General features: G+C 68.2%; 1 protein-coding gene across 5 annotated transcripts; it reads left to right on the top strand.

The window, feature by feature from the left end:
* Positions 1–1,012: 1,012 nt before the first annotated feature.
* On the top strand, positions 1,013–14,454 carry FRMD1 (FERM domain containing 1). 5 transcript variants are annotated; one of them, XM_045844191.1, is made up of 13 exons: positions 1,013–1,726; positions 1,871–1,987; positions 6,482–6,572; positions 7,294–7,373; positions 7,652–7,728; positions 8,457–8,643; positions 8,718–8,873; positions 9,391–9,456; positions 9,535–9,603; positions 9,944–10,118; positions 10,659–10,958; positions 11,180–11,229; positions 11,832–14,454. In XM_045844191.1, exons 2-13 carry the CDS (start codon positions 1,919–1,921, stop codon positions 12,054–12,056), a joined length of 1,545 nt encoding a protein of 514 aa, XP_045700147.1. In that variant the 5' UTR covers positions 1,013–1,726; positions 1,871–1,918; the 3' UTR covers positions 12,057–14,454. The 5 variants fall into 5 exon arrangements, with proteins under 5 accessions (XP_045700147.1, XP_045700149.1, XP_045700150.1 ...); XM_045844190.1 differs by having other exon boundaries at positions 1,019–1,726; positions 11,180–11,262; XM_045844193.1 differs by lacking the exon at positions 9,944–10,118 and having other exon boundaries at positions 1,014–1,726.
* Positions 14,455–23,109: the final 8,655 nt, after the last annotated feature.

The following is a 23,109-nucleotide window of genomic DNA, read 5'->3' as shown; positions in this document are numbered from 1 at the left end:
CAGGCCGGTCCCGTGGCCGAGGCCCGGGTTTCCAGAGGGAAGAGAAGTGGGCAGAGAGGGCATCGGAGCCCTGACGTGGGAGGAGGCAGGCCGGGAGGGAGTTTGGGGACCCGCCCGCCCTGCCCCCCAGGCCTGGAGTCACAGACGTGCCCCAGGCAGGCGCACGAGTGGGCTGGGAAGTGCAGCCGCGCTCGCTCACAGTGGCGACCCATCCTCTGGGGGCCGGGGCCCTTTTCCCAGACGGGGCAGCTCCTGTCTTCTGGACAGGCCACGGCACAGCGACCAACAGGTGCGGGGACCCGGGCGGGGTGGCCCTTGGAGACAGGAGCCTCTGCAGCCTTCCAGGAAGTGGTCCCCCCCCCCCCACTGCTGGCCCTGACCCTGGGGCCCGGAGGCCTCCGTGAGGAGGAGGGGGGGACCCCGGAGAATCGCCTCGTGGCGCTCAGCAGCGAGAGCGCAGGGTGCTCCCCGTTCTCTGCTCTCCCCACCGGAGGGCCAGGAGCCCCCATGGGGCGTGTGCCAGCCGTCCGTCACCCAGCACAGGGTCTGCACCCCGCACACAGGCGGGGCCACTGCCCCACCAGACGGAGGGGAAGCCCAGGCCGAGCTCGTGCTGCCTGGGGGCCACCACCTGCCCCGCAGGAAGGTGGCGTCAGCCCTTGGCTCCCGGTCCTGGGGGGCCCATCCCCGGTGGGGTCCCCTCGGCATCCTGCGGCCGCCCCCACGGACTGCCTGTCTCAGCCCGTGTGTGGCTGAGGCAGCCTGTTCCCTCCGTCCTCGAGGAGAGAAAGGAGCGGCCGCTGGTGTCCTTCCAACAGGAGCGCCGGCGACCTTCAGTGAGTGTCCTGGGCGGAGCAGCCAGGAGGGAGCCTGGGCTCGGGGACACTGCCAGCCCCGGCGTCCCTCCACTGGGCTGCTCGCCTTTTCCGGAACTGCTGTGTCGCCGGCTAAAGGGCCATACCTACGTCCCGAGAGGAGTAGTTCAGCGTTCTCCCTGGAGAGGCGGGGACAGGGCTGCAGCCCCCAGGTCCTGGGTCTGCAGGGCAGCTTGGGGGGAGCCCTGAACCTGTGCGGGGCCGGGGCTGTGGGCAGTGTGGGCAGGCGGGGCAGGGGGAGGCTTCTGCCCCTTCTAACCCACAGGGCCAGATAGCAGGGGCACCCAGCATGTCCCCGGGGGTGTCCGTGCCCAGCCTTTCGACAGCTGGTTCTCAGCACCGGGCAGGTGGGCGGTGACCCGGGGCCAGAAAAGGGTCGTCCTCAGTTCCCGCTCCTGAGGGGACTCAGCAGCCTCCGAGGGCCCGTGTCTGGGCCCCAGCGTGGCCCCTGCTGTGCCGTGTTTGCTTGGTGACCACGCACGGGAGGCTGAGGGTGGGGTGGGGCTTCTCCTGCCCCCCTCTGTCCTCTCTCGGAGCCTCAGCAGTGCCCCCGGTCCTGGCATCCGTGTCCAGGGCTTCCGTGTGGCCCTGTCCCCTGGCCCCCGAGAGAGGGAGGTGGCCCGTCTGCGAGGGAGTGACTCGGCGGCAGGCGGAAGGCCGTCCAGCCTGACACTGTTTGTTTGCATTCCGATCGCCCTGCTCGGTCCCAGCCCGTCCCAGCCCCGGACCTGGTCCCGGCGAGGGGCGGGCTGCCGTCTGGCCACCACGCCTGCCGTCTGGCCACCACGCCTGCCGTCCTTCCCGGGCCAAGAGCTCCCCAGGGCGCCCGTCCTCGGGGGGCCCGCAGCTGGGTGAGTCTGGGGCGCACCCCAGCCGTGGCAGATGGAGGGGTGGGCCCGGCACATGCCGACTCACGCGGCCCCACCCCTCGAGGTGGCCGGCCGGCCGTGGCTGCGCGGCCCTCCCCCACCGCCCCTGACGGGTGTCTCCCGCAGAGGAGACCCCGGAGGCAGCCCGTGCTGAGGACAGCCAGGGGCAGCACGATGACCGTGGAGTGCAGGGACGTGCTGGTGCTGCTGCCCACACAGGAGCAGCTGCGGCTGGTCGTGGGGGTGAGTGGGAAGGGGAGTGGGGTGACGGTGGGGTGACGGTGAGGGGGAGCGGGGTGGGCAGGGGCACAGCAGGGGCCGGGGGGGCCGAGTGGGGCCAACGGGTCCGCTGCCCTTCCCCCTCGGACAGGACGCCGTGTCCCTTCCTGGCACTGCTGGCCGCCTTGTATGGCGTTTGCCCCCTCTGGCTGTGCGGCCGCAGCTGTGGCCGGGCCCACCAGTCCCCACAGTGTCCAGTGTCCTGGAGCTGAGCGCTGACCGGTCCCCACAGAGCCCGGCATCTTCCTGGGTTAATTTTGCTCCAAGGGACCCACCGCGTCGGGACCTTCTCCCCGTGGCCTGGGGGTGGGGCGGGCCGGAGTGCGGCTGTGCCCCTCCCGGGAGCAACGCTGAGGGCCCAGGACCGTCAGATTCTCCGGGACTGCGGGCCCCCGAGCCTCCTGCCGGGGCCAGGAGAGACAGGGCCCCCCCCCACCCTCCCCGAAGGTGCGCTGGGGAGGGAGCCGCTGCCCGTGGGCGGCCCACGTGGCTGGTAAAGTTTGTACGCCCCCCCCCACACACACACACCATCCTTCCCTTTCATTCTCCACCGTCCACTCTCGGCTCCCGCGCGTCCGAGTTTTCCCTCCAGGTGTCGGGAACCCCGACCTCACCTGCGTCTTGCGGGAGGCGACTTTCGCCAACACCCCCTCCCACACACACACCCAGCGCCTGGCCTCTGAGGCCGCCGGCGGGCAGCGGGGCCCCTGGACGGCTGCGGCGTGGGGCCTGTCACGGGGCCCGGGCCGTCCTTTCAGGAGGGATGAGCATCAGTAACTCATCCGCTCGTGGACTCGGCACCCGTGGGGGACCCCTCACCCGCAACCCTCCCCTGGTCGTCCCCCGCCCCAACCCCGCTGCATCCAGCGGCCGAAATAAACGTCTGCGATCAGTACCGTAGAGGCCGCCGCCTGTCTGAGCACCCTGTCTGGGCCGGCGCCCTGCGGACCCGGCCCCTCCCGCCGAGCTCACTCTCGCACGGCCCCCCACTCCCCCCCACGCCGGGACGGATCGGCTCCCCAGCCCAGCAGTCTGCTTCCGGGGACCCGTTCTTCCCCCCACCCCCGTGGAGAAGCGCGTCTAACCTGCCGGGCTCCTGCTGGGCTGGGAGTCGCCGGGGGAAGCGTGGGGCGGACCCTCCGGAGCCGGTGCCCAGCCCTCGGGGCGCAGACCCCTCCCGCGCCGCTGCGCCAGCTGTCCACTCGGGGGCGCGCTGGGTTGGCGCCGGGCGGCGGGCGCGTGGCGGCCGCCTGGGCGGGCCTCTCGGGTCACCCAAAGGACGAGCCGGGTCCCACCTGGGGCTCCTTTGGCCGGGGAGCGTGGTCCTCTCCGCTTTCATTGGTCGTCTGGGTGGGAGGCGCAGTGGCTTTCCGTTCGCCCGACCGGGCCATCGGAAGTGGCCACCGACAGTGGCCGCGCCCCGCAGCCGGTCCTGTCTGCACCGCCCACCGCCCAGAGCGGCCCCTTCCCACGCGGGGGCGCCCGCGCTCCGCCTCAGGCTCAGCCGGAGCCGTCTCTCGTCCAACTGTACACGTGGGGAAACTGAGGCCCAGGGGCGGGCGCGTGCTCAGCCTGGTTCCGAGGCCTCTCTGTGTCCTCCGCTCCCCACGAGCTGGTCCGGACCCCGCTGGGGCCGCGCGGGCCGCGCAGGCGTGCGTCTCGGCCCGCGGGGGGCCGCGCTCTGCGCCCCGCGCCGCCGGCAGGGGGCGTGCCGCTCCGCAGCACCGGCGGGGTCTGCGCGGGGGGAGGGGACCGGCCTACTCCCGCGACAAAGGGGAGTCCCTGAGGGACACCCCCGACGTGAGACGTCAGTTCCCGGCTCAGCACCCCCTCCCAGGGACTCCGAGGGGAGGGGCAGGGGAGCCGAGCTCCGCCGGGAACACCGCTCACTGTTTGTCCCGGGCTGCGCGGGCTGCTCGGCCGCAGTCCGAGGAAGAGGGACCCACTTTCTGCGCTTGTTTCGGCTGAGTTTGGAGGAAGAGGAGACCCCGGAACGCTGGCCGGCCCTAGGAGACAGCACCGTCAGTTCAGGGACAAGGGGGTCCGTGGAGAGCTTCGGACGGGGCTGGCCGTGCTCTGAAACGAGGCGCCGCTGCTCCTGGTGAGACTTGTGCGGGTCCCCCCCCCCCCCCGCGTCTCCTGTCTGCTCGGGGACGCACTTATACGAGCAGCATCCTGTCGCCAGGCTGGCGATGCGACGTGGGAGCCGAGGGGCGGGTTTCAGGGTTCCTGCGTCCCCACAGGGGCCTCGGGGCCCTGGAGGGGCGGGAAGACAGGGGTCAAAGCAGCTCCACCTGACCCAGAAACAAACACGGGGAGGCGGCCACACTGCGGAGAAAAGAAACACGGCCCACGTGGAAGAACTGACCGAGACCCAAAGGAGAACTGAGCGGACCAGAGACCAGAAACCCACCGGAGGCAGAGCTCCAACGCCGGTGGTCAGGGCGCTCAGAGAGCTCACGCAGTGCGGCGGCAGCATAAAGGAAGGCCGCCAGGAAGGCTGCACTCGGGGACACAAGGAAAAGCCCACCGGGAACCCGCAGTGAGGGGCAGGACGCCGGGACGCAAACCAGTGGTTTGGAACAAAAGGCAGAAACAAACGGTCAACCAGAAGAGAAAGGAGAAACGAGAATTTCGAAAAATGAGAGAATGAGAGGACGCTGGGACAACTCCAGACGTACCACGTCCGGATCACAGGGCGGCAGGAGGAGGAGAGGAAGAGCAAGACCCTGAAAACCTACTTGAAAAAATAATGAAAAGAAAACTTCCCTGATTTGGCAAAGGAAATAGACTTCCAGGAAGCACATAGAGTCCCAAACAAGGTGGATCCAAAGAGGGTCACACCAAGACACATGGTAACTAAAATGCCAAAGGTTAAAGATAAAATCTTTTAAAAATATATTTTATTTATTTATTTTTACAGAGAGGGGAAAGGAAGGAAAAAGGGAGAGAAACATCAGTGTGTGGTTGCCTCTTGCATGCCCCCTATTGCAGACCTGGCCTGCAACCCAGGCATGTGCCCTGACTGGCAATCCAACCAGCAGCCCTTTGGTTTACAGGCTGGCGCTCAGTCCACTGAGCCACACCAGTCAGCATGATAGAGAAAATGAGACAGTTATCTATGAAGGAGTTCCCATGAGGCTATCAGATGATCTCTCAAAAGAGACCTTACAGGCAAGAAGGGGCTGGAAAGAAGTATTCCAAGTCATGAAAGGCAAGGACCTGCATCCCAGATTGCTCTATCCAGCAAAGTTATCATTTAGAATGGAAGGGCAGATAAAGTGCTTCCCAGATAAGGTCAAGTTAAAGGAGTTCATCATCACCAAACCCTTATTATATGAAATGTTAAAGGGAATTCTCTAAGAAAAATAAGATAAAAAACATGTACAGTAAAATGACAACAAACTCACAACTATCAACAACTGAACCTAAACAAAACAAAACAAAGCAAACAACTAGAACAGGACCAGATTCACAGAAACAGAGATCACAGGGAGGGTTATCAGTGGGGAAGGATGGGGGAAGGATGGGGGAAAAGGTACAGGGAATAAGAAGCATAAATGGTGGGTACAAAACAGACAGGGGGAAGTTAAGAATAGTGTGGGAAGTGGAGAAGCCAAAGAACTTAGATGTACGACCCGTGGACATGAACTACGGTGTGGGAATGCTGGTGGGAGGGGGGTTACAGGGCAGAGGGGAATAAAGGGGAGAAAAAAATGGGACAACTGTTATAAAATATACTTTAAAAAAGTTGATATTTGAGACAACCGTAAATTTGAACTCACGGGATGCTTGATGTTAAGAACTGGTTACGTGTTGAGTCATCGTGCAACACGGGTGAGCTGATGGAAAACGGGGTGCGTGGCAGATTACACGGAGAGCGGCAGCCCGGCCGGTGCACCCCCACCTGTGTGGAAGGGGCTGCGGCGGGGGCGGGGGCGGGGCCGGGCCTGGGGGAGGAAAGCTGGGAGGGCCGAGGCAGGAAGGCCTGGTGGGAACGGGGTGGGGACAGCGCACACCCGTGGGTGGCTGGTTTTCCTCACGCCTCTGGGAAGCATTGCCGGGGGCCCACGGGCCCAGCCATACCCTTAGCTCTCTGGGCCCAGCATGGCACCTCGCCCCTTTTGGGGGTGCCCAGCCTCCCCCCACCCTCTGAGTGGCCTGGGTGAGGTTGGGTGAGAATGCGAAAGCCCAGGGGTAGCACCAAGCTCACCCACCGAGTCTTAGCGGCCACCCGCCCTCGGCCCAGGGACGCAGAGGCAGGCTGCCTGCCGGGTCGGGGCCGCCTGGTCTGCAGCCAGGGCAGTCACCGCAGCCGTGGAGCATTGACTCCTGAGGGGCGTGGCCTGAGCCAGGCCCCGCCCGCCAGCCCCAGCTCGGTGGTCCTGCCCCCTCACAGCCCCCACTTTGGGGGCCACAGCGGCGGCTGCACCTGGAGCCACCCCTGCCCCTTGGCAGGTGCAGGCCACCGCGCGTGAGCTGTTCCAGCTGGTGTGCGACAAGACCGGCGTCAGAGACACCCGCTTCTTTGGCCTCAGTGTGCTCAGAGGTAAGCAAGCTCTGCCCCCAGACCCCCAGCCAGGCCCCGCCTCCTCGGGGGGCGGAGTCTGGCGGGCACCTGCCTGCTCGCTGTCTGCCCTGGGCCGCGGCGCCCCGAGTCTGATTGTGTCACACCTGCTAGCACCAGCCCCGCCCCTGGGCCCCGCGTGCTGGCCCCCGCGGTCACCTGTCCCCATGCCTGCAGGCAGCCCGGGACTCCCTGTGTGCAGGTGCCACCTCCCATCCCAGGACACCGAGTTGTCCGCCGTGTCCAGGGGCAGGGCTGAGAGAGGCTCCTTGGAAAGAACACACTGTCTCCCCCCACCCACCCGTGAGACTCCGACCCGACCCTGAGGCGCAGTGTGAGGAGTGGGTGCGCCTGCCCGCTGCAGGCGCGGTGCCTGCTGCGAAGAGTCACGCCCGGTGCTGTGCGGCCCCCCGCCGTCGTATTTTGGGAGGACTTGTCCTCCTCCAGGAGAGGGGCTGCTGGAGGGTGAGACGGCAGGGAGGGCGTCCCCGCAGGCGGTGCTGGCCGCGGGCGTCCGAGTCAGTCTCTGCTCTCCCTGCGCCCCGGCAGCCGCCTGGCAGAGCCCGCAGCCAGCGCCCGACACCCCGCAGCCCCCGGCTGCCAGTGTGGACGGCACCCCTGCCCCCGGCCCACCCCGCCTCTGCTGCTCAGGTTGTGGCCCTCGGCGACACGGCCGGCCAACAGACCCCCCTTCTCTCTGCAGAGGACGAGCACATGTTCATGGATTTGGAGCAGAAACTCAGCACGTACTTCTCGCAGGACTGGGGCAGAGAGCCGCGGAGCGTAAGTCCTGGCCCCGCGGTGCGGCCGTCCCGCTGCCGTGGTGGGGGGGTCCCCGTGCCTGCTGGAGGCCGCCGGCCCCATGCAGCCTTGGCTGAGGCCCTCCGTGCTGCGGCCGACACCCCGCTCGGCCCTCCCTGGTAAAGCAGCCGCCGTGTCCCTGCGCTGCCCACTGCGAGGGCCTGCGCTGCACAAGGGCCGGCTGGGCAGTCGTGTCCGGGGACCCCGGTGCTGCCCGACGGTCACCATCCCGTGGCCCTTCCTCTGCACCCTCCCCGCAGGATGGCGGGGGACCCGGGGCCACCTTCGTGACCTTCCTCCGGGTGCAGCACTACGTGGAGGACGGGCGGCTGATACGGTACCGCCGGCCGCCGGGAGGAGGCCCCGGTGACGGTGCTCCGACAGTGGGGTTTGCAGACGCAGCTGCGCCTGCCCTCCCGGGTGGGGGCCTGGGGGCAGGAACGGGTGGGCTCGAGGGTCCTGCTCAGCTTGGGGGCTCACTCGCTCCCAGGTGGACCTGCAGGTGTCTGCCGGGCAGGAAATGTCCCACAGCACCTGGGGCTTCCTGCTGAGTTAGCTGGGGGGTGTCCGCAGCTCATAGGGCAACACAGAGCCCCCCCAGAGCGACCCAGACCAGGGCCCGAAAGGACCTGGATCACCAGGGGCCCCGGGGGCCGCCAGGCCTTCTGAGATAAAGGGGAGAGGGAGGGACGGGGGTCATGTGGCGGGTTCCGGAGAGGTCACAGGGGGGGGGGGGGGGCGGGCCGTGGGTGCAGCCCGCCTGGGCTGAGAGGCCGGCCACAGTCCACCGGCTCTTCCCCGAGCCAGCCTCTCCCCCCCTGACGCCAGAAAACTCGCAGAGAGGGTCCGTCTTCGGGAAGGCGCCCCCTAACCCGCTGTGGGGTGGGAGGCGGCGCCGTGAGTGGGGGCAGGTGTGTCAGGCAGAAGTGGCCAGCAGCAGGTGCCCTGTGCCCCCCCTCCCGGCAGGTGGCCTGGGACCTGGCGGCGGGGACTTGAGCCCCTGGAGGGTGGGAGGACCACGCGCAGGGGGAGGGCCCTGGGGACCATGACCGCCCTGCCTTCCAGCGACCAGGCAGCCAGGCGCCTGTACTACAGCCACCTGAAGGGGCAGGTGCTGCGGTCGCAGTGCGCCCACCGCGAGGAGGCCTACTTCCTGCTGGCCGCCTACGGGCTGCAGGCCGACCTGGGCAACCACCGGCTGCGCGCCCACGTGGGGCGGTACTTCGAGCCACACTCCTACTTCCCGCCGTGGGTAAGGCCGTGGGGTGGGGCTGGGGGGGCCGCCAGGCGGCCGGAGGGCCTGACCCCCCTGTGCTCGGTCCCCAGATCATCGCCAAGAGGGGCAGCGCCTACCTGCTCCGGCACGTGCCGGCCCTGCACCGCGAGCAGCGGGGCCTGAACCCCAGGGAGGCCCTGCTGCGCTTCATCCGCGAGGCCTGCCGCCTGGAGGACGTGCCCGTCCACCTCTTCCGGCTGCGCAAGGTCCCGCCTGGGGCCCGGGGGAAGGCGGGAGCTCAGGCCGCCTCGGGGTGGCCCTGGCGGGAGGGGGGGCCCAGGCACTGACCCTGGGACAGGAGGGAGAGGTCCCCACGACTGACCGCGGCCAGAGGCCGAGCACGGGTCGGAGGTCGTGCCGGTGCAGCGCGCGGTTGCGGTCCGCTTGCCCCTGCCGCGGCCCCAGCGCGCACTGGCACACCCTGAGCTGGGTGCTGGAGCGGCCGAGAGGTTCCCGGTGGTGAGGAAGGTGGACCCTCCCCCACACCGGGACAGAGGGACTGCGGGGGGCGGAGCCTGCTGTGGCCCTTCCCGGGGTGGGGGGCGGGGGTCGGGGTTCCGAGGAGGCTGGTCAATGGGGAGTGGACCAGAGAAAGGGCAGGAGGCTGGGCCGGCCTCCAGCGTCAGACAGCGCGGCAGTGGGAGGAGCCTGGGGGCCCTGCTTGTCCCTGGGCCCCCTCCCCCAGGCCCCGGGCTCCAGCCTCTGACACGGGCATCCTTCCAGGACAAGAAGGAAGGCGGACCGACCGTCGTCCTGGGACTGACCCCCGGAGGGGTGCGCGTCTACCAGGTAGCTCCCCCCCCCGCGAAGGGCGGGGCCCTGTCCCCAAGGCCGGCCCTGGTGGACGCCCCCTCCGCTGTCCTGCAGGAGGCGGGCCGCGCTCCCCGGCTGCTCTACGACTTCCCCTGGGCCCGCATCGGGAAGCTGGCGTTCCTGGTGGGTGTCCCTGGGTCCCGGCGGGGGCGGGGGGGGTCTCCTCGCCCGGGGGCCCTGCAGGTGCTTGTCCTTGAGGCCATCTGCGGGGCACTGGGTCCCGCACCGCCCAGCGCGGGGGTGCCCGGGCCCGGCTCTTTGTCGCAGGGCGGGGAGGCCCGCTGGCGCCCGCAGGCCTGCTGGCTCCTGTGTGGACAGCCTGCACTCGGGGTTAGACTTGCGCAGAGAAGCCACGGCCGCTGCCCCGGGGCGGGGGGCGGGGGGCGGAGAGGGGCGTGGCCGACGTCGGACGCAGCTCTGCCGTCACCGCTGCGTAAAACCGCGTCTCTGCTGCCCGGTCCAGCGGAGGAGGTTCGAGATCTGGCCGGACGGGCTGCCCGCCGCCCGGAAACTGGTGTACTACGCGGGCTGCGCCGCCCGCGCCCGCCACCTGCTGCGGCTGCTCCGCGCCAGCCACCAGCTGCACCTGGCCCTGCAGCCCGCGCGGGGGCGGCTGCGGCAGCTGGAGCAGGCGCCAGGTGGGCGCCGCCGGGGGCCCCCGCCCCGTTCTCGCTCTGGGCACCGCGGCCCGCAGCGCCTCGTCCCCTCCCAGGCGCGGGGCGCGGTGTCCTGGTTCCCGTGGCCCTTCGGACGGTCCGGTCGCAGACAGCTGCGGTAGCCCCGTCCCTCCAGCCCCCTGCGGCCCAGCTCGGAAAGCAGGGTCTGTGGGGTTGGGGGGTTCTGAGGGAGAGCTCCCCAGTGCCCGCGGAGGGGCACACCAGGGGGGTGCGTGTGTGCACATGCGCATGCATGTGCGTGCCCGCGCTCTCCTGCGTGCGTGGGCGACTGCTCGGCTGCCCCTCCAGCTGGGGGTGACCTGAGTGCCCTGGGGGTCATCGCGAGGGCCTGGGGGGCTCACTGGCTGCGGTCACTGCAGCCAGCGGAGCCCTGACCTCGGGGTGACACTTCCCCCCCCCACACACACACACGCTGCTTCTCCCAGGGCACCGGGAGCCCCGCGCGGCCCCTCCCGTCCCCGGCGCTCTCTCACGTGGGCCGTCCCTCCCGTCTCCGCGCAGATAAGACAAGCTGCCGAGAGGTGTACATCGGCGACACGCTGGAGCTGGACCTGCGCCCGGCCGGCAGCGGGAACAGCGGGGGCAGCGACCGGCATCCCTCCCGCCTCTCGCTCCTGTCCGCCGGCAGCTCCCACGGGCCGGGCCTGGAGCCCGGGGAGATGTCGGTGGACGCGCCCCCCGGGGCCGAGGGGCTCCGCGGGAGTGTGGCGACCTGCAGCCCCAGCCCCAGCCAGGGCAGCGGGGACTCAGCAGGGAGCCATGCACGCCCGCCCCAGGGGGACGCCCAGGACCCCGGGAACGGTGAGTGGGGCCACCGGCCCCAGCTCCGGCACCAATGGGGTAACAGGTGTCACCTGAGAGAGGCAGGTGACCCTGGTCCCCGATTCCTGCCCAGGCAGCTGGACCCCAGGAGCCTCCAGTCCTGTCTCAGGTCCCTGGCGGGGGGGGCTGTTCCGGCCTGTTGTGTGCAGCCGACCCGGGGCGCTGACGCTGGCCCCCCATGTCCCCGCCCTTCCTTGCAGCCTCTGGCTCCCAGGAGCCCTGGGCAGTGGTGCAGGTCACGCTGGTCAAGGTGAGGGGCCGGAGCGCCGAGGCCCTGCACCAGGTACCCCCCCTTCTCCCATCCCTCCCAGTCGGGGCCCAGCACCCCCCTGGGCCCGCAGGGGGGTCCCTGGACTGAGGCCCCAGCACCAGAGGCAGGCAGTGGGGGGACAGTGAGGCTCTCCTGACACCAGGCGGGTGGGGGGCCGTTCTCCTTGGCCTCAGCGTCCGGGTGAGCCCCTGGCCTGCAGCGTGGGCGTCCCTCCTCGTGTGTGCTCAGTGCTCACCGTGGGGCAGGTGCTCACCGAGCCGTCCGGGCCCCCTGGGCTGTGGGTGCACACGAGGGGCAGCTCCAGTGTCCCTGCGAGAAAGCAGCAGGGCGGCCGGGGCTCGGGCAGGGCCGGCAGGGAGGGGACAGTGGGGGCGGCCACAGGGGCATCCCCTGCAGGGACAGCAAGCAGAGGGGGCCCGAGGCCAGGGGTGCAGGGGGCTGCCGGGAGCTCAGCATCAGGCGGGGCGGGGGACAGACGTGGCGGGGTCAGTGGGGGACAGCCCAGTGGGCTCTGTCGGGGCTGAAACAGCCGGTCGGAGAGGAAGCGGCGGCAGGATGCACCTCGGTCTCCCTCCCTGCAGGTCCCCGAGCCAACCTCGGGCCGCGTCCACTCAGACCGGCACAGCCGCAGCCTGGAGGACGTGCGTCCACGCCCCGCCCCGCGCCCTGTGCCCGCCCCGCGCCGCTGCCCCCTTGGCGTGGGGGTGGACCCCAGACCCTCGGCCCTGGATGGAAGTGGGTCCACGCGCCGCCCCTCCCTGCGCCTTCCTGGGGAGGACCAGCCCCCGGAGGAGTTTGTGGTGTAGGCCGCCACAGCGGGGCCCGGTCCACCCTGCACGGCTCAGCACACACAGGCCCCTCCACTCGGAGGGGTCCGTTCAGGCCCCGTAGCTCCGCCCACATGGGGCTCAGTCCGTGCCGCACCCCCAAGCAGTGTGGCTGCGGTGGCCCCACCAGCCCTTTCTGTGCTGGAGGCACCAGGTGAGCCTGGTGGACAGGGCCTCGGGCTCCGCCCCTCGGCCCCAGACTCCTCCTCCCCCAGCCTCACCGGTCAGAGGTGTGAAACTGACTCCCAGGGCAGCTCCCGAGGTGAAGGGCAGGTCCTGCTCTCCTTGGGGGATGTGGCCGGCAGAGGAGAGGCCCCGTCCGCCCCCATCCACCCTGTCCACCCCGTCCGCCCCGTCCGCGTGGATGGGCAGCAGGCACAGAGCCCCCCTGGGAGGCCTCCCGGTCATGGTCCCTGCGAAGCCCCAGGCGTCCCTGGGCTGCCCTCTGTGGCTCCTGAGGCTCTGAGCCCCGGACCTGCAGACGGAGGCCCCCTGGGAGCGGTGGCCCAGCTCCGTCACCCCAGGCCCCGCAGGCAGTGGTCCCCCGTCGACGGTCGGCACAAGCGCCCCGCCACTCTGCAGTGTGGGCACCCGGTCCCCAGGGAGCCCCCGAGGTCCCCAGCGGAAAGCTGACACACATGTTGGGTCCCGGGATGCAGTGATGGGATGGAGTGCCTGCCCCCCTCACCCCGTGCCCGTCCCGTCCCTGGGGCTGTGGGCGGCTGTGCGTGGCGGCCGCGGAGCTCCCTGCCCGGGTCAGCGGTGCTGGCCCCTACAGGGTCACCTCCACTGCTGAGCCCGTCCCCGTCAGCAGGTTGCGGGGGGGCGGGGCAGAGACAGGGCTCCCTTGCCAGACCCAGCACACCCGGCCCTCAGGGCTGGGGGCCCGGTGCTGGCCTGCGGCCCCTGCAGGGGGGATTCCCAGCAAGCCTGCCTCTGGGGGCCGCTGGCCCTCGCTCAGGCCTCGCGAGCAGTGGCCGTGGCAAGGGCTGCTGCCCTTCCCAGTCCGGGCAGCTTGAGGGCTGAGGCCTGGTCCCAGCTCGGGGCCCGGCTCGCAGGCGGCCTTCCTGGGCACCCCCCAGCCGCCTGGACAGCGCAGAGCTGCTGGGCCGGGTCCCGGGCTCCCCCCGACCTCGCTGACGGCCCCTGGGCTCGGCCCGCCCTGCAGAGGCTCCCGGAGGGGCTGCTCCATGACGGGCGGGCTGATGGGGGCGCTCCTCCCAGCCAGGGCCCGACCCGGCACCGGGGCGTGGGGTGGCTGGATTCGCCCGTGGGCCCCTCAGGCCTCTCCCCGCACTCAGGGCCCGCACACTCACTCACACCTGCGTCCTCCCTGCACTGGGCCTCCGGGTGGCCCCGAGTGTCCGCCGGTCACTGCGAGCGGCTCCCACCCAGCCCTGCCCCTCAGTGTCCGGTCCCCTGGCTGCTGCCCGCTGCTCTGGGCGCCTCGGAGGTGGGGGGCGGAGCTCCGGCCGGGCCAGGGCAGGGTTCCCGCGCCCCTTCTGGGGAGGACAGGAGTGCCCACACCCGGCGTGCATGATGACAGCCGGGGACACGCACCCCCCGGCGGGCGGACAGCTCCACAGACGGGGAAGTTCTCTCCAGCTGTTCGGGGAAAGCGAGAGGGAACAGGTCCTCCCCCCTCCAGGCTCCTGCGGCTTTTTTACGCGAAGAAGCGTAACAGGCACAGCTGCCTCGGGAGGGGAAGTGCAGGGTCGCAGGTGCCTTCCACGGGGGAGCGTGTGATTGACAACACTCCGTGGGGGGGGGGCACTGCCGCCTTTCCCCCCCAAAGCGCAGGGTGCGCCCCATTCACAGAACTCGCTCCTGACCCCGATGACGGCCTTTCCGCACACCAGTGAGGTGGCTGACCGCTCTCAGGAAACGGAGCTGAACCTGGTTCCTGACACCTCGTCACGTGGGGGATTTCATTTCGCTTTGCTGCTTGGAAATTCGGGGCAGGGAAGGGGTTGGCTGTAGGGAGAATGAAGTTAACTCAAACCTGGAAGGAAAAAAGGCCTGAGCGTGTGCGCCTGCGTTTTTCGCCGCCCCCGCCAGCCTGTGCGCACCCCCCTGTCAGAGCACGGCGCCCCCTGGACGGCAGGGGTGGGGGGAGGCTGCCACCTGTGCCCACGGGCCTCTCGCAGGGACTGGGGAGCTCGCCTTCCAGCCGGCCGCAGCCTCTCCTGGCCGCGCCTGTCCCGCCGGCCACAAGAGGGCGCTGGCGGCCCGATTTGGGTGCAGGCGCCTGCCGCACCCAGAAAAGGCTGGGCTGGGCCCTGGGGGCTGGGTGGGGCTGCTCCGGGCGGTGCGGTCTCCCACCCCCTCTGGCCCCAGGCTGGAGCCTTGCCCGCAGGCCACTCGCCCACAGGTCCCTGTGCCCACCAGTCCGGGTCCAGCCCACCCCAGGGAAGGCGCCCAGCGCCAGGGGCCACGGGAGGCCGGGACGGTGCCTCATGCTCAGCAGGCACGAGCAGCAGGGCCCGCCGGCCGGCCCCGGGGAACTGCCGCGGGGCCCCCTGTTCCGCACGGGACCCCTGTTCCCGTCCTTCCCCTGGGCCTCGAGGGCGGACGTGGGAAGCCACAGCAAGTGTCTGCCGTCCGCTGGTGCCGCCGTAGCAAGCGTTTCCGGGAAACCAGGTCCGAGGTGGTGAGGGGTGTGGGTGGCCGCTCGGTGACGGGGGTTGTGGTCCCGGCAGTGGGGGCTCTGGGCAGAGCCCCCCACGTCTCCCTCGTACCATCCAAGTGGCAGGAAGGCCGCCCGGGTCCCTCTGGGCCCGAGGAGCAGGCGATGGTGACTCAGGCAAGGGCTGGCCAACACGACCGCCTGCCCCCACGCAAGCCGGGCTGGCCAGCTGTGGACTGAGGTCAGAGGTCAAGCCACGGGGTCTAGATCACGGGGGGCAAACACAAGGCCCTCGGGCCAAACCCGCCCTCCACCTGGTTTCTGCCCGGCGGCAGCACCAAGCCCCTGCCCCGGGTTAAGGAGCAGTGACATGTGCACAGTCCTAACGCTACATTCGGGCCTTGGAAGGAACCTCGAGGCTGCTGTGGCCCCCGGTGACAATGAGTTGGACACCCCTGGGCCAGACTCAGGGACGCGCGAGGGCGAGCTCAACACCCACCCCTTCCTGGGCCCACCGCCGGCTCCCTGGGGCCTGGGCACCTGCCCCGGGGGCACTGCTGGGCCCGCCCCCTGCCGGGGCGTGAACTGCACACAGGGGCCCCGTGGGAGTTCTGTCAGGGAGGGCCGTCACCCCCCACGACACCCCCGGCGTCATAGTCACCGGCCTGGGGGAGCAGAGTCTGCCTGGGACACGGCACCCCGTTTGGAGAGCTCGTCTCCCGTGCCCTGTGGGCCTGCGTCCCCCGGGGACAGGGCACCCTTCCTCCAGGGAGGCCGGCTCGCTGGGTCTGCCGCCTCCCCCGGGACCCCGGGGGCCGACCGAGCCCCAGCCCCGCGGCCCGGGGCTCCTCCCCTCCTCAGCAGCAAGCGTTCTCCTGTGTGCCACACTCAGGGACCCGAGATTTTAAAAGATTTTGTCTAGGAAACCAAGTTTATAAAGTGAAAGTCTGATTTATTCCCCCGTGTGAGTGAGTGGGCTAGGACGGCGGACCAGAGCTGCCGGCCTGCAGGTGTTCTGTGCACGTCTGGGGGCCCAGATCCGAGGCCAGTGGCCTGCCCTCACGGCCCGGGGCCCTCTGGGCTGTCGGACGCTACCGGGGCTGGCAAAACGCGCCCCCCCCCACTGCCCTACCCTGAGCGGCCCTGCCCCACCGGTGTCGGAGGGAGAGGCCACCACAAGCAAACTGGGCGTGGGGACGGGGAGTCCCGGAGCCCGTCTGCCCGGCGCGAGGAGCCTGTGACTCACCCGTATTTTTCCGTGTATAATACACACTCTTTCACCCAAATTTTTGAGGGGAAACTAAGGATGTACATTATATACATGGATAGTACTAATTCCATATTGATATAAATGTTTCTAGTTCTTTTTTAAAAGAGATTCTATTTATTTTTAGAGGGGAAGGAAAGGAGCAAGAAAAACATTGATGTGTGAGAGATACAGCAACTGGTTGTCTCTCGCACGCCCCCTACTGGGCACCTGGCCGCAACCCAGGCACGTGCGCTGAGTGGGAATCGAACCGGCGACACTTTGGTTCTCAGGACAGTGCTCAGTCCACTGAGCCACACCAGATGGGGCCACGTTTTTAATTCTTTTATTTATGCTTATGCGTTAACAATCTAACTCTAGAAAGCAATAATAATATCCGAATGCAAAATCTGCAAAATATTAGCCTGGAATATCATCATTGGTTTTGTTTCTAAATGTAAATACATAAATAAATAATTGAATTAAAATTAAAACCAGAGGTTTTTTTCCTGGAAGCTTGGCCCAGAAATACGGGTGTGTGTTATACACGGCGAGACGAGGAACCTCTCGGCGGCCTCATCTGCGGCGTCGGGGCTGCGCTGTGCCGTCCACTGTTAACGACGGACCCGGGACTGCTGGCTGGCCTCCACCGTGGCTCTGAGAGGCGATTCCCAAGCACGTGGAGGACGGGGCGACCCCTGCACATGCTGAGACTCACGCAGGGCCGCATCACCGAAGGGAGGGCTGGCCCTGGGACTCGGGGTCAGGGCGCGGGCCTGGGCACGAGGGGCCCGTGACAGACACGCATGCGGGTGAGCGGGGACCCCTCCGTCCTCCCCTCCGCGGCAGTCAGCACCTCGCGCCTGACCCCACACATCACTGCACCGCTGCCTTTGGCCAGAAGGTCAGAAATGTCGTTGCTGTAAATTCCCACGGCAGAAACACCCTCCTCTGGGCGCTCTGGCGGAGCTTCTGAAATCAGCCTGGGGGCAGGGGGACGGGGGGGGCACACGAGACCCAACCATCGGAGGACTGCAGACACCCCCTTTCAGAAGGCGGCGCACGGTCAGCTCCCCATCCAGCGGGCTCACTGGAGCCGCCAGGAAGCTCTCCTGGCCCTGAGCACCAGCCCGGTCACCACCACGCTCACGCAGGAGGGAGAGAAAGCCATCTTTGAAAGGGGGGGGGGCGGGGCGCGAGTGCCATCTTGGGAAGGAAGTCCGGGCACCTGGGTTGCACCTGAGCCGGCTGGTCCAGCCCCCCCACCCCCTCCCGCCCCCAGTCCCCTCCGCGTCCTGACCACAGTGGCCGGGGAAGCTGGAGGACCCAGCTGTGACTCAGCCCCCCGCCCCCTGCCCCAGACCCGGGCACTGCGCCGCAGCCAGGGTGGAGGCGGCAGAGGCGGCCCTCTGCCGGCCACGTGGCGTTTCGGGAAGACCGAGCCCCAGCTCTGGACTCAGTCCCACCCAGGGCTCCCCTCAGCCCCCGGCTCCTGCACCAGCCACGTCCCATTCTGGTTTGCCCCGAAGAGCTGTGTGCGGACCGCGGAGAGTCTAAAATAGAGAGACGGTGCCCTTGGGGCGAGCCCCGGAGCCCGGGCCAAGGGCGGGGCGACCACAACCGGCCTCCCCGCCTCCCCTTCCCTCCCCGTCCCGTCCCCCCTCGTCCCTCTGACACCCCCGCCCGCGGCGTGCCATCCGGCCGAGCCCGCACAGAGGGGCCCAGAACCAGCCGCGGCCTCCAGCTCCAAGGAGCAGAGTGTTGGGGGAGTGTAGCGAGTGTGGGGAGTGTAGCGAGACCCACACACGCCCCCACGGGTCTGTGAGCAGCCGCCTCGGCCCCTGGGACCGGCCCGAGGAGGGGGGGCTCGGCAGGGGGTGCACTTCTCGGAACACCGCCGGCTGGAACCCCTCGGGGCCACACGCTCTGGGAGGCAAGGGGGGACGAGGCGCCATCAGGGGGGACAGAGAGGTGGACCCCAGTGCCCACGCAGGACACGGGGCGCAGAGGGCGCCCTCCTGCAGGCCCCCACCCCAGTTCCCCTCGAACCTCCGACAGCGTCAGCTCGTGTTTTTCACGGAGAAACGGTGATTCCATCACTTTCCAAGGTAGCGGGGGACAAGAGTGGGGACTCGGTTCCTCGGATGTTAACCGGCGGAAGCCAAGTTTGAGGTGCTTGCGGAGCGGAGAGGAAAGCCAGCAGGAAGGAGAGAACAAGGCCCCCACGTAGTCACGCCCAGAGCCCCTCGCCCCGCTGCTGCGGGGAGGGGTCCGACACCAACAGCATCGGCCCGCGCTCCCGGGGGCCACCAAGGGCGGCTTCCTTCCCGCTCAGGCTGTGCGCAGGGTCGCCTGCCCGGACCCCGGCTGGCTCCAGGAGCGGGACCCCTGAGGGACCGGGCGGCCGCTCCGAGAGGGCCGACGTGGCCGGGGGGCAGGAGCCCCATGCCAGGCACAGCTGCCCCCCCAGCCCCCACCCTCAGGACTGGGGACAACGGAGGATTGGGGCAGACAACCAAGCACACAGAGTAAACGCTCGGGGTTGGTTGTACGGGGGTCCAATGTGCCTCAATCTGAGATGGTTCCCTGAAACACAGGCTGCTGGGCGGCTGCACCAAGCCGACCCACGTCCCCGGAGGACCTGGGACCTCGTGGCGCCCACCCCACACCCCTCACGAGGCCGGTCTCTGCACCCAGAGGGGCTGGGGGGAGCACTCGGGGCGAGGACGAGCCTCCCGCCTGGTTTTAACGGTCTCGCCCCGGCAGTCCAAGTGCGAAGTAGCAGCAAGAGTGCGGACCCCGCGTGGCTCCCGCCAGAGGCCGGCCTGGCCGGGGCTCGACCCGGCCCTGCCCTGCCCTGCGGCCGCAGCCTGGGAGGCTGACCTCTCGTGCGTGTCAGGGTCCTGCTCGGTGGCGCCTCTGACGGTGGCCCCGTGCACCACCACAGCTGCCTCACTGTTGTCACGCTGCAGAGTGCACAGCAGTCCCTCAACACCGCCCACTTGCCCCTGCCCCTGGGTCGGTCGTGCAAACCCGCGGCCCAGCCAGGGGCACGCAGTTGGCTGCCCCGATGGACGTCTGGGCGTCTCCTGCGGCTCCGACCCAGGGCGGGGCGGCGGCCTTTCCTGAAGAGGGAGTCTTTCAGGCTTCGTAAACATCTGAGCGAGAAACACGGCGGTCTCCTCCGCCAGCCGGCCAGCCAGCGTGAGCAGGGCCCAAGGCCTGCTAATCCCCCCCCCCCACCGCCCCCCCCCGCTGCCCCACCTGCGTCCGGCCATTGTTCACTGAGGAGGAGAGCAGCTGGAGAGCGGGGCGTGGGGCCGGCCAGGCGGCGCCCGGGGCGGGGAGAGGGCCGACTCGGTGACGGAGCTGAGAGAGGCGCCATTGTAACAGTTCCTGCGCCGCAGGCGACAGCACCATCCACAGGGACACATGGGGTTAGAGGAGGGGACGGGAGAGGCCCCGCACAGGGCAGGACACCAGGAAATGAGGGTCCCAGCCCCCCCCCCCGAGTGAGGGCGTCCAAGCCCCTCGTGCAGCCAACCTCGGGCCCTGCTGAGAGCGCACGGCTGAGTTCCGGCCCGTGGAGGGAGAGACCAGGCTCTCGGGCGTGACGCCTCGGCTCCGACTCCGTGAATGAAGATGCTGGTTTCCCTCAAGTCAGCTGCAAACTGACCCGAATCCCCCCCAGACCAGCACGGAGACCGTCGGGCTTTCTCCTGGAGCCGGCAGTGCAACCTGGCCGAACAGCAGAGTGAGGGTCCAGGAGAACCGGGGGGCTGGGGCCGTCTCAGGCGTCAGGCACACCGTGGGGGTTCGAGACCCCGGACAGCGCGGTCTGGCGGCGGGCACGTGTGGAGACGCCCGGGCGGGGACTGGCAGGAAGATCCGGACGCCACTGTCACCGCAGGTGGCGGCCCACCGTACGTCGAGGGTGGTCGCACGTCAGCAGGGGTGGCGCTGTGCACAGCCCGTGCTGTGCTGGAGGGGCGTGGGAAAGAGGGAGCTGCCCCCCCGTCCCCTGAACCACCCAGGAGAACACACTCCAAGTGGGTCACGGGCCCAACAGGAAAAATCAGGGGCGCGTGTGGGTGATGCCCAGCTTTCTAGGTTCCTGCAGGGACCGTGCCTGTGGTGGCGTTTCTCGCCGTGACGGTTTGTGGCCTCGCCCGCTCCCTCCCGGTGTCAGGGCTTCGTGTCCCTCTGATGTCCTGCCAGGACGTGGCCGCAGTTCCCAGGAAGAGCTGTGCAGAGACACACCCCTGAGTGTTCCTCTGCTGTCTCCCGAGGCCGGGGTTCTAGCCACGAAGACAAACAAACAAAAAATGCTAAGGTTTGCAATGTCTCGCCCCGAAGCTGGAGGGACACCATATAAGGAGCCCAAAAAGCCACAGAAACAAGCGGGTACCCGAGTGACCCCCAGTGCCCTTCGGAGAGCCGCCGCGGCCACCGAGAGGACTCCGGGAGTCGCGGCCCGTTTTTGCGAACACAGCCTGAGAGGCGCAGCTTCTCTCCCGGCCTCCCCCGGCAACGCCGCCTCGTCCACCGCGCCGCCCGGCCTCTCTGCCCCTGAGCCTCGGAACCTCCCTCGCGGAGGTCAGCAGGCCCTCCGTGGAGCCCCACCTCCACGCCCCGGCCAGGTGGGATTGGGGGTCCCTGGCCAGGTGGGGGTAGGGGTGCACTCGGACCACACACACAGCGGGGTCCTCATCTCCTGCAGGAGGCGGTGCTCCCCCTTCGCTCGGTGGCAGGGGGGCCTCCTCCTGTTTCTGAAACCCTGCCGCAGGCTGGCCTGGTGCTCGGAGGTTCTGGAGTGGCTGGGGCCTCCAGGGGGGTGGTGCTGGAGCCCCGGGGCGGAGGAGCAAGGCCGCCCTGGATGCCGCTGCGGCCACCATCGGCGAGGCCGAGGGACCTCACGGCTGCCCCAAGGAGCTGCTGGCGCCGGTGGAGCGAGCTTGGCCCAACCCCGGTAAGCACGGGAACTCAGTCCGCCGAATACAGCGGAAACGAGCCGATGGCCCCTTAGGGGCGGGTACGGGTGGGAGCTGTTACACAGGAACCTCCGTTCCCAGGAACACCTGTGGCTTCTGCAGCATCAACGGAAAGACAAGTTCATCCTCAGACCCTTGTAACTCCTCAAGAAAACCCCCAAGTCTCTAACCACAAGTCCGTACAAGTCACATTCGGTACCGTGGTCATTTTTGATTCTTCAGAATTGGTCCAGGTTTGAGAAATGGGATCTTGATTCTAGAAAAGCCCCGTTTGTCCCAGAATCCACAGTAGAAAAGAACAAATCTCCCACAGGCCCGGGACACAGCGTCACAACAGGACGGAAGCCCCCGGAGCCCGTGACTCGGGTGTCCTGGCTCCCGCCACGTTCTGTCCCAGCCCAGGGACAAGGCCTGCGTGTGAAACAGAAGACAGGTGTGCAAGTCGTGTGTCTGCTCACTCAGGTGACAAACGCGTGTGGAGAGGCAGCCGCCCTCGCCCCCATGCTGGACACCGGCGGGTGGGATGGGGAGCGAGGGGCTGGAGGGAAACCGGGAACTCTGTTTCGGAGGTTCGGGTGCAAGGTCCTGGAGCTGCCGTGATGCCCAGCAGGTGGCTGGACGTTTGGGCCTGAAGGGCGGGCGTGTCCCTCGCTCCTGGTCTGTGTGACAGCTGCCCCTGCCCCACGCGGCACAGACCCCTCGTGGGCAGGCTGCAGCCTGCCTCGGGGTGAGCCACGTGCTCCCCGTGGACGCCAGTGGCCCTGACCCAGCTGGGCCGTGAACCGGAGTTAAAAAAACAAGCCACGTGTTAAGGATCCTATAAAACTGGATCACGGAACATTTCCTCAGGTGTGCCAAACCTTTCCGTCGTCGTCAAACTTTCCGTCGTCGTCAAACACGCCCCTGAAAATAGCTTTGACCAGGCCTTGACTTGTGAAAGAATCGTCCACCATAGGCTTTGTGAGCCATGTTCAGAAACTCAGGTCTGACACAGTCAGGCCGGGCGGCTTGGTAAGAACCAGAAGTCGGGGAACCCAGGGCCCGGCTGGGCCGGCGCTGCCGCGAGCTGGCACCAAACGCGCAGAGGCGAGTCGGAGGAGAGCGCCAGTAAATAACCACGGAGGCGCCGCAGGCGACGGCAGCCAGCTCTCCGCGTCTGGGTTCACCTGCAGGCTGAATCCGCAGGCGGTGAGGCGGTGGCTCGGGCTGCAGCTGGCACGCCGCGCCGCGCCGCGCGGTGGTGCATCCGCGGCGACCTCCCACTCGCTGGAGCTGGAAACGAGAACGGACTCTGGGAGCCCGGAGAGGCCCCGACCCCGCCCGGGCGCGTCCGGCCGGCGCACTGACCCGAGCCCTTCCACAAGCGGGCCTGTTCCATTACGAAACAACTTGAATTCTGCTGATTTTTGAAAACGTAATCCAAAATGTCCCAATAAAAAAACATATCTTATCTTGATGAGTAAACTGTTTTAAACAAACTTCCGAATTTGCACCGTCAGCGGAATTTGGAGCAGGGCTGGGGAGCGGCCCCGAGTGCGCGCGAGCAGCGACCGTGGCCTGGGCTTCCGGGCTAAGTTCAGAACGGTCGGTGTCAACGGCACGTCCCGCCTTCCAGAGGCCCCCTGGGTTCATTCCGCGGGGGTCAGAGTGAGCTGGGGAGGAACGCGAGCCGGAGCGTGACCGTTTCCCTGCGGGGACCTAAGGGGCCGCCGCCTGGGGCTCAGAGACCTCGGTCCGGGTGCTGGAATTCTCACGGCCACTTCCGGGGCTTCTCGGTGGACAAGACTAAGAAACACGTGCGTTTCAGAGAGAAAACAAAATTCGAGATCGTCCTGGTGTTGCATTAACTAAACAGGGAGGCCGTCAGACCGAGGCGGCCTCACTGCCCTGGGGGCCCGGGCAGGCAAAGCCCCACGGTCAGCACTTGGGATCACTGAGGATGGACCATCACGGAGTGCCCAGAGGCCTCACACCGCAGCCAATCAGTGAGGTCCCCTTTTTTGGCTTCACACCGCAGCCAATCAGAGAGCTCCGTTCTGTGCATCTTCATACCAGAGCTCCGTTCTTGTGCGGCTTCACACTGCAGCCAATCAGTGAGCTCGGTTCTTTGGGTGGCTTCCTGCTGCAGCCAATCAGTGAGCTCCGTCCTCTCCCACTGCCCCGTCTCTG

Source organism: Phyllostomus hastatus, unplaced genomic scaffold (assembly GCF_019186645.2).
Source record: "Phyllostomus hastatus isolate PE091 unplaced genomic scaffold, TTU_PhHast_1.1 phas_contig_40, whole genome shotgun sequence".
Classification (NCBI taxonomy): domain Eukaryota; kingdom Metazoa; phylum Chordata; class Mammalia; order Chiroptera; family Phyllostomidae; genus Phyllostomus; species Phyllostomus hastatus.
This window is presented reverse-complemented; position numbering and strand designations above follow the sequence as displayed.

Bases quoted from the DNA above. Each gene is read 5' to 3' on its own strand.
- FRMD1 (XM_045844190.1), top strand. From the start codon at position 1,919: ATGACCGTGGAGTGCAGGGACGTGCTGGTGCTGCTGCCCACACAGGAG. The intron at 7,374-7,651 runs GTAAGTCCTGGC...CCCTCCCCGCAG, and splicing joins GGGGCAGAGAGCCGCGGAGC to GATGGCGGGGGACCCGGGGC. The intron at 8,644-8,717 runs GTAAGGCCGTGG...CTCGGTCCCCAG, and splicing joins ACTCCTACTTCCCGCCGTGG to ATCATCGCCAAGAGGGGCAG.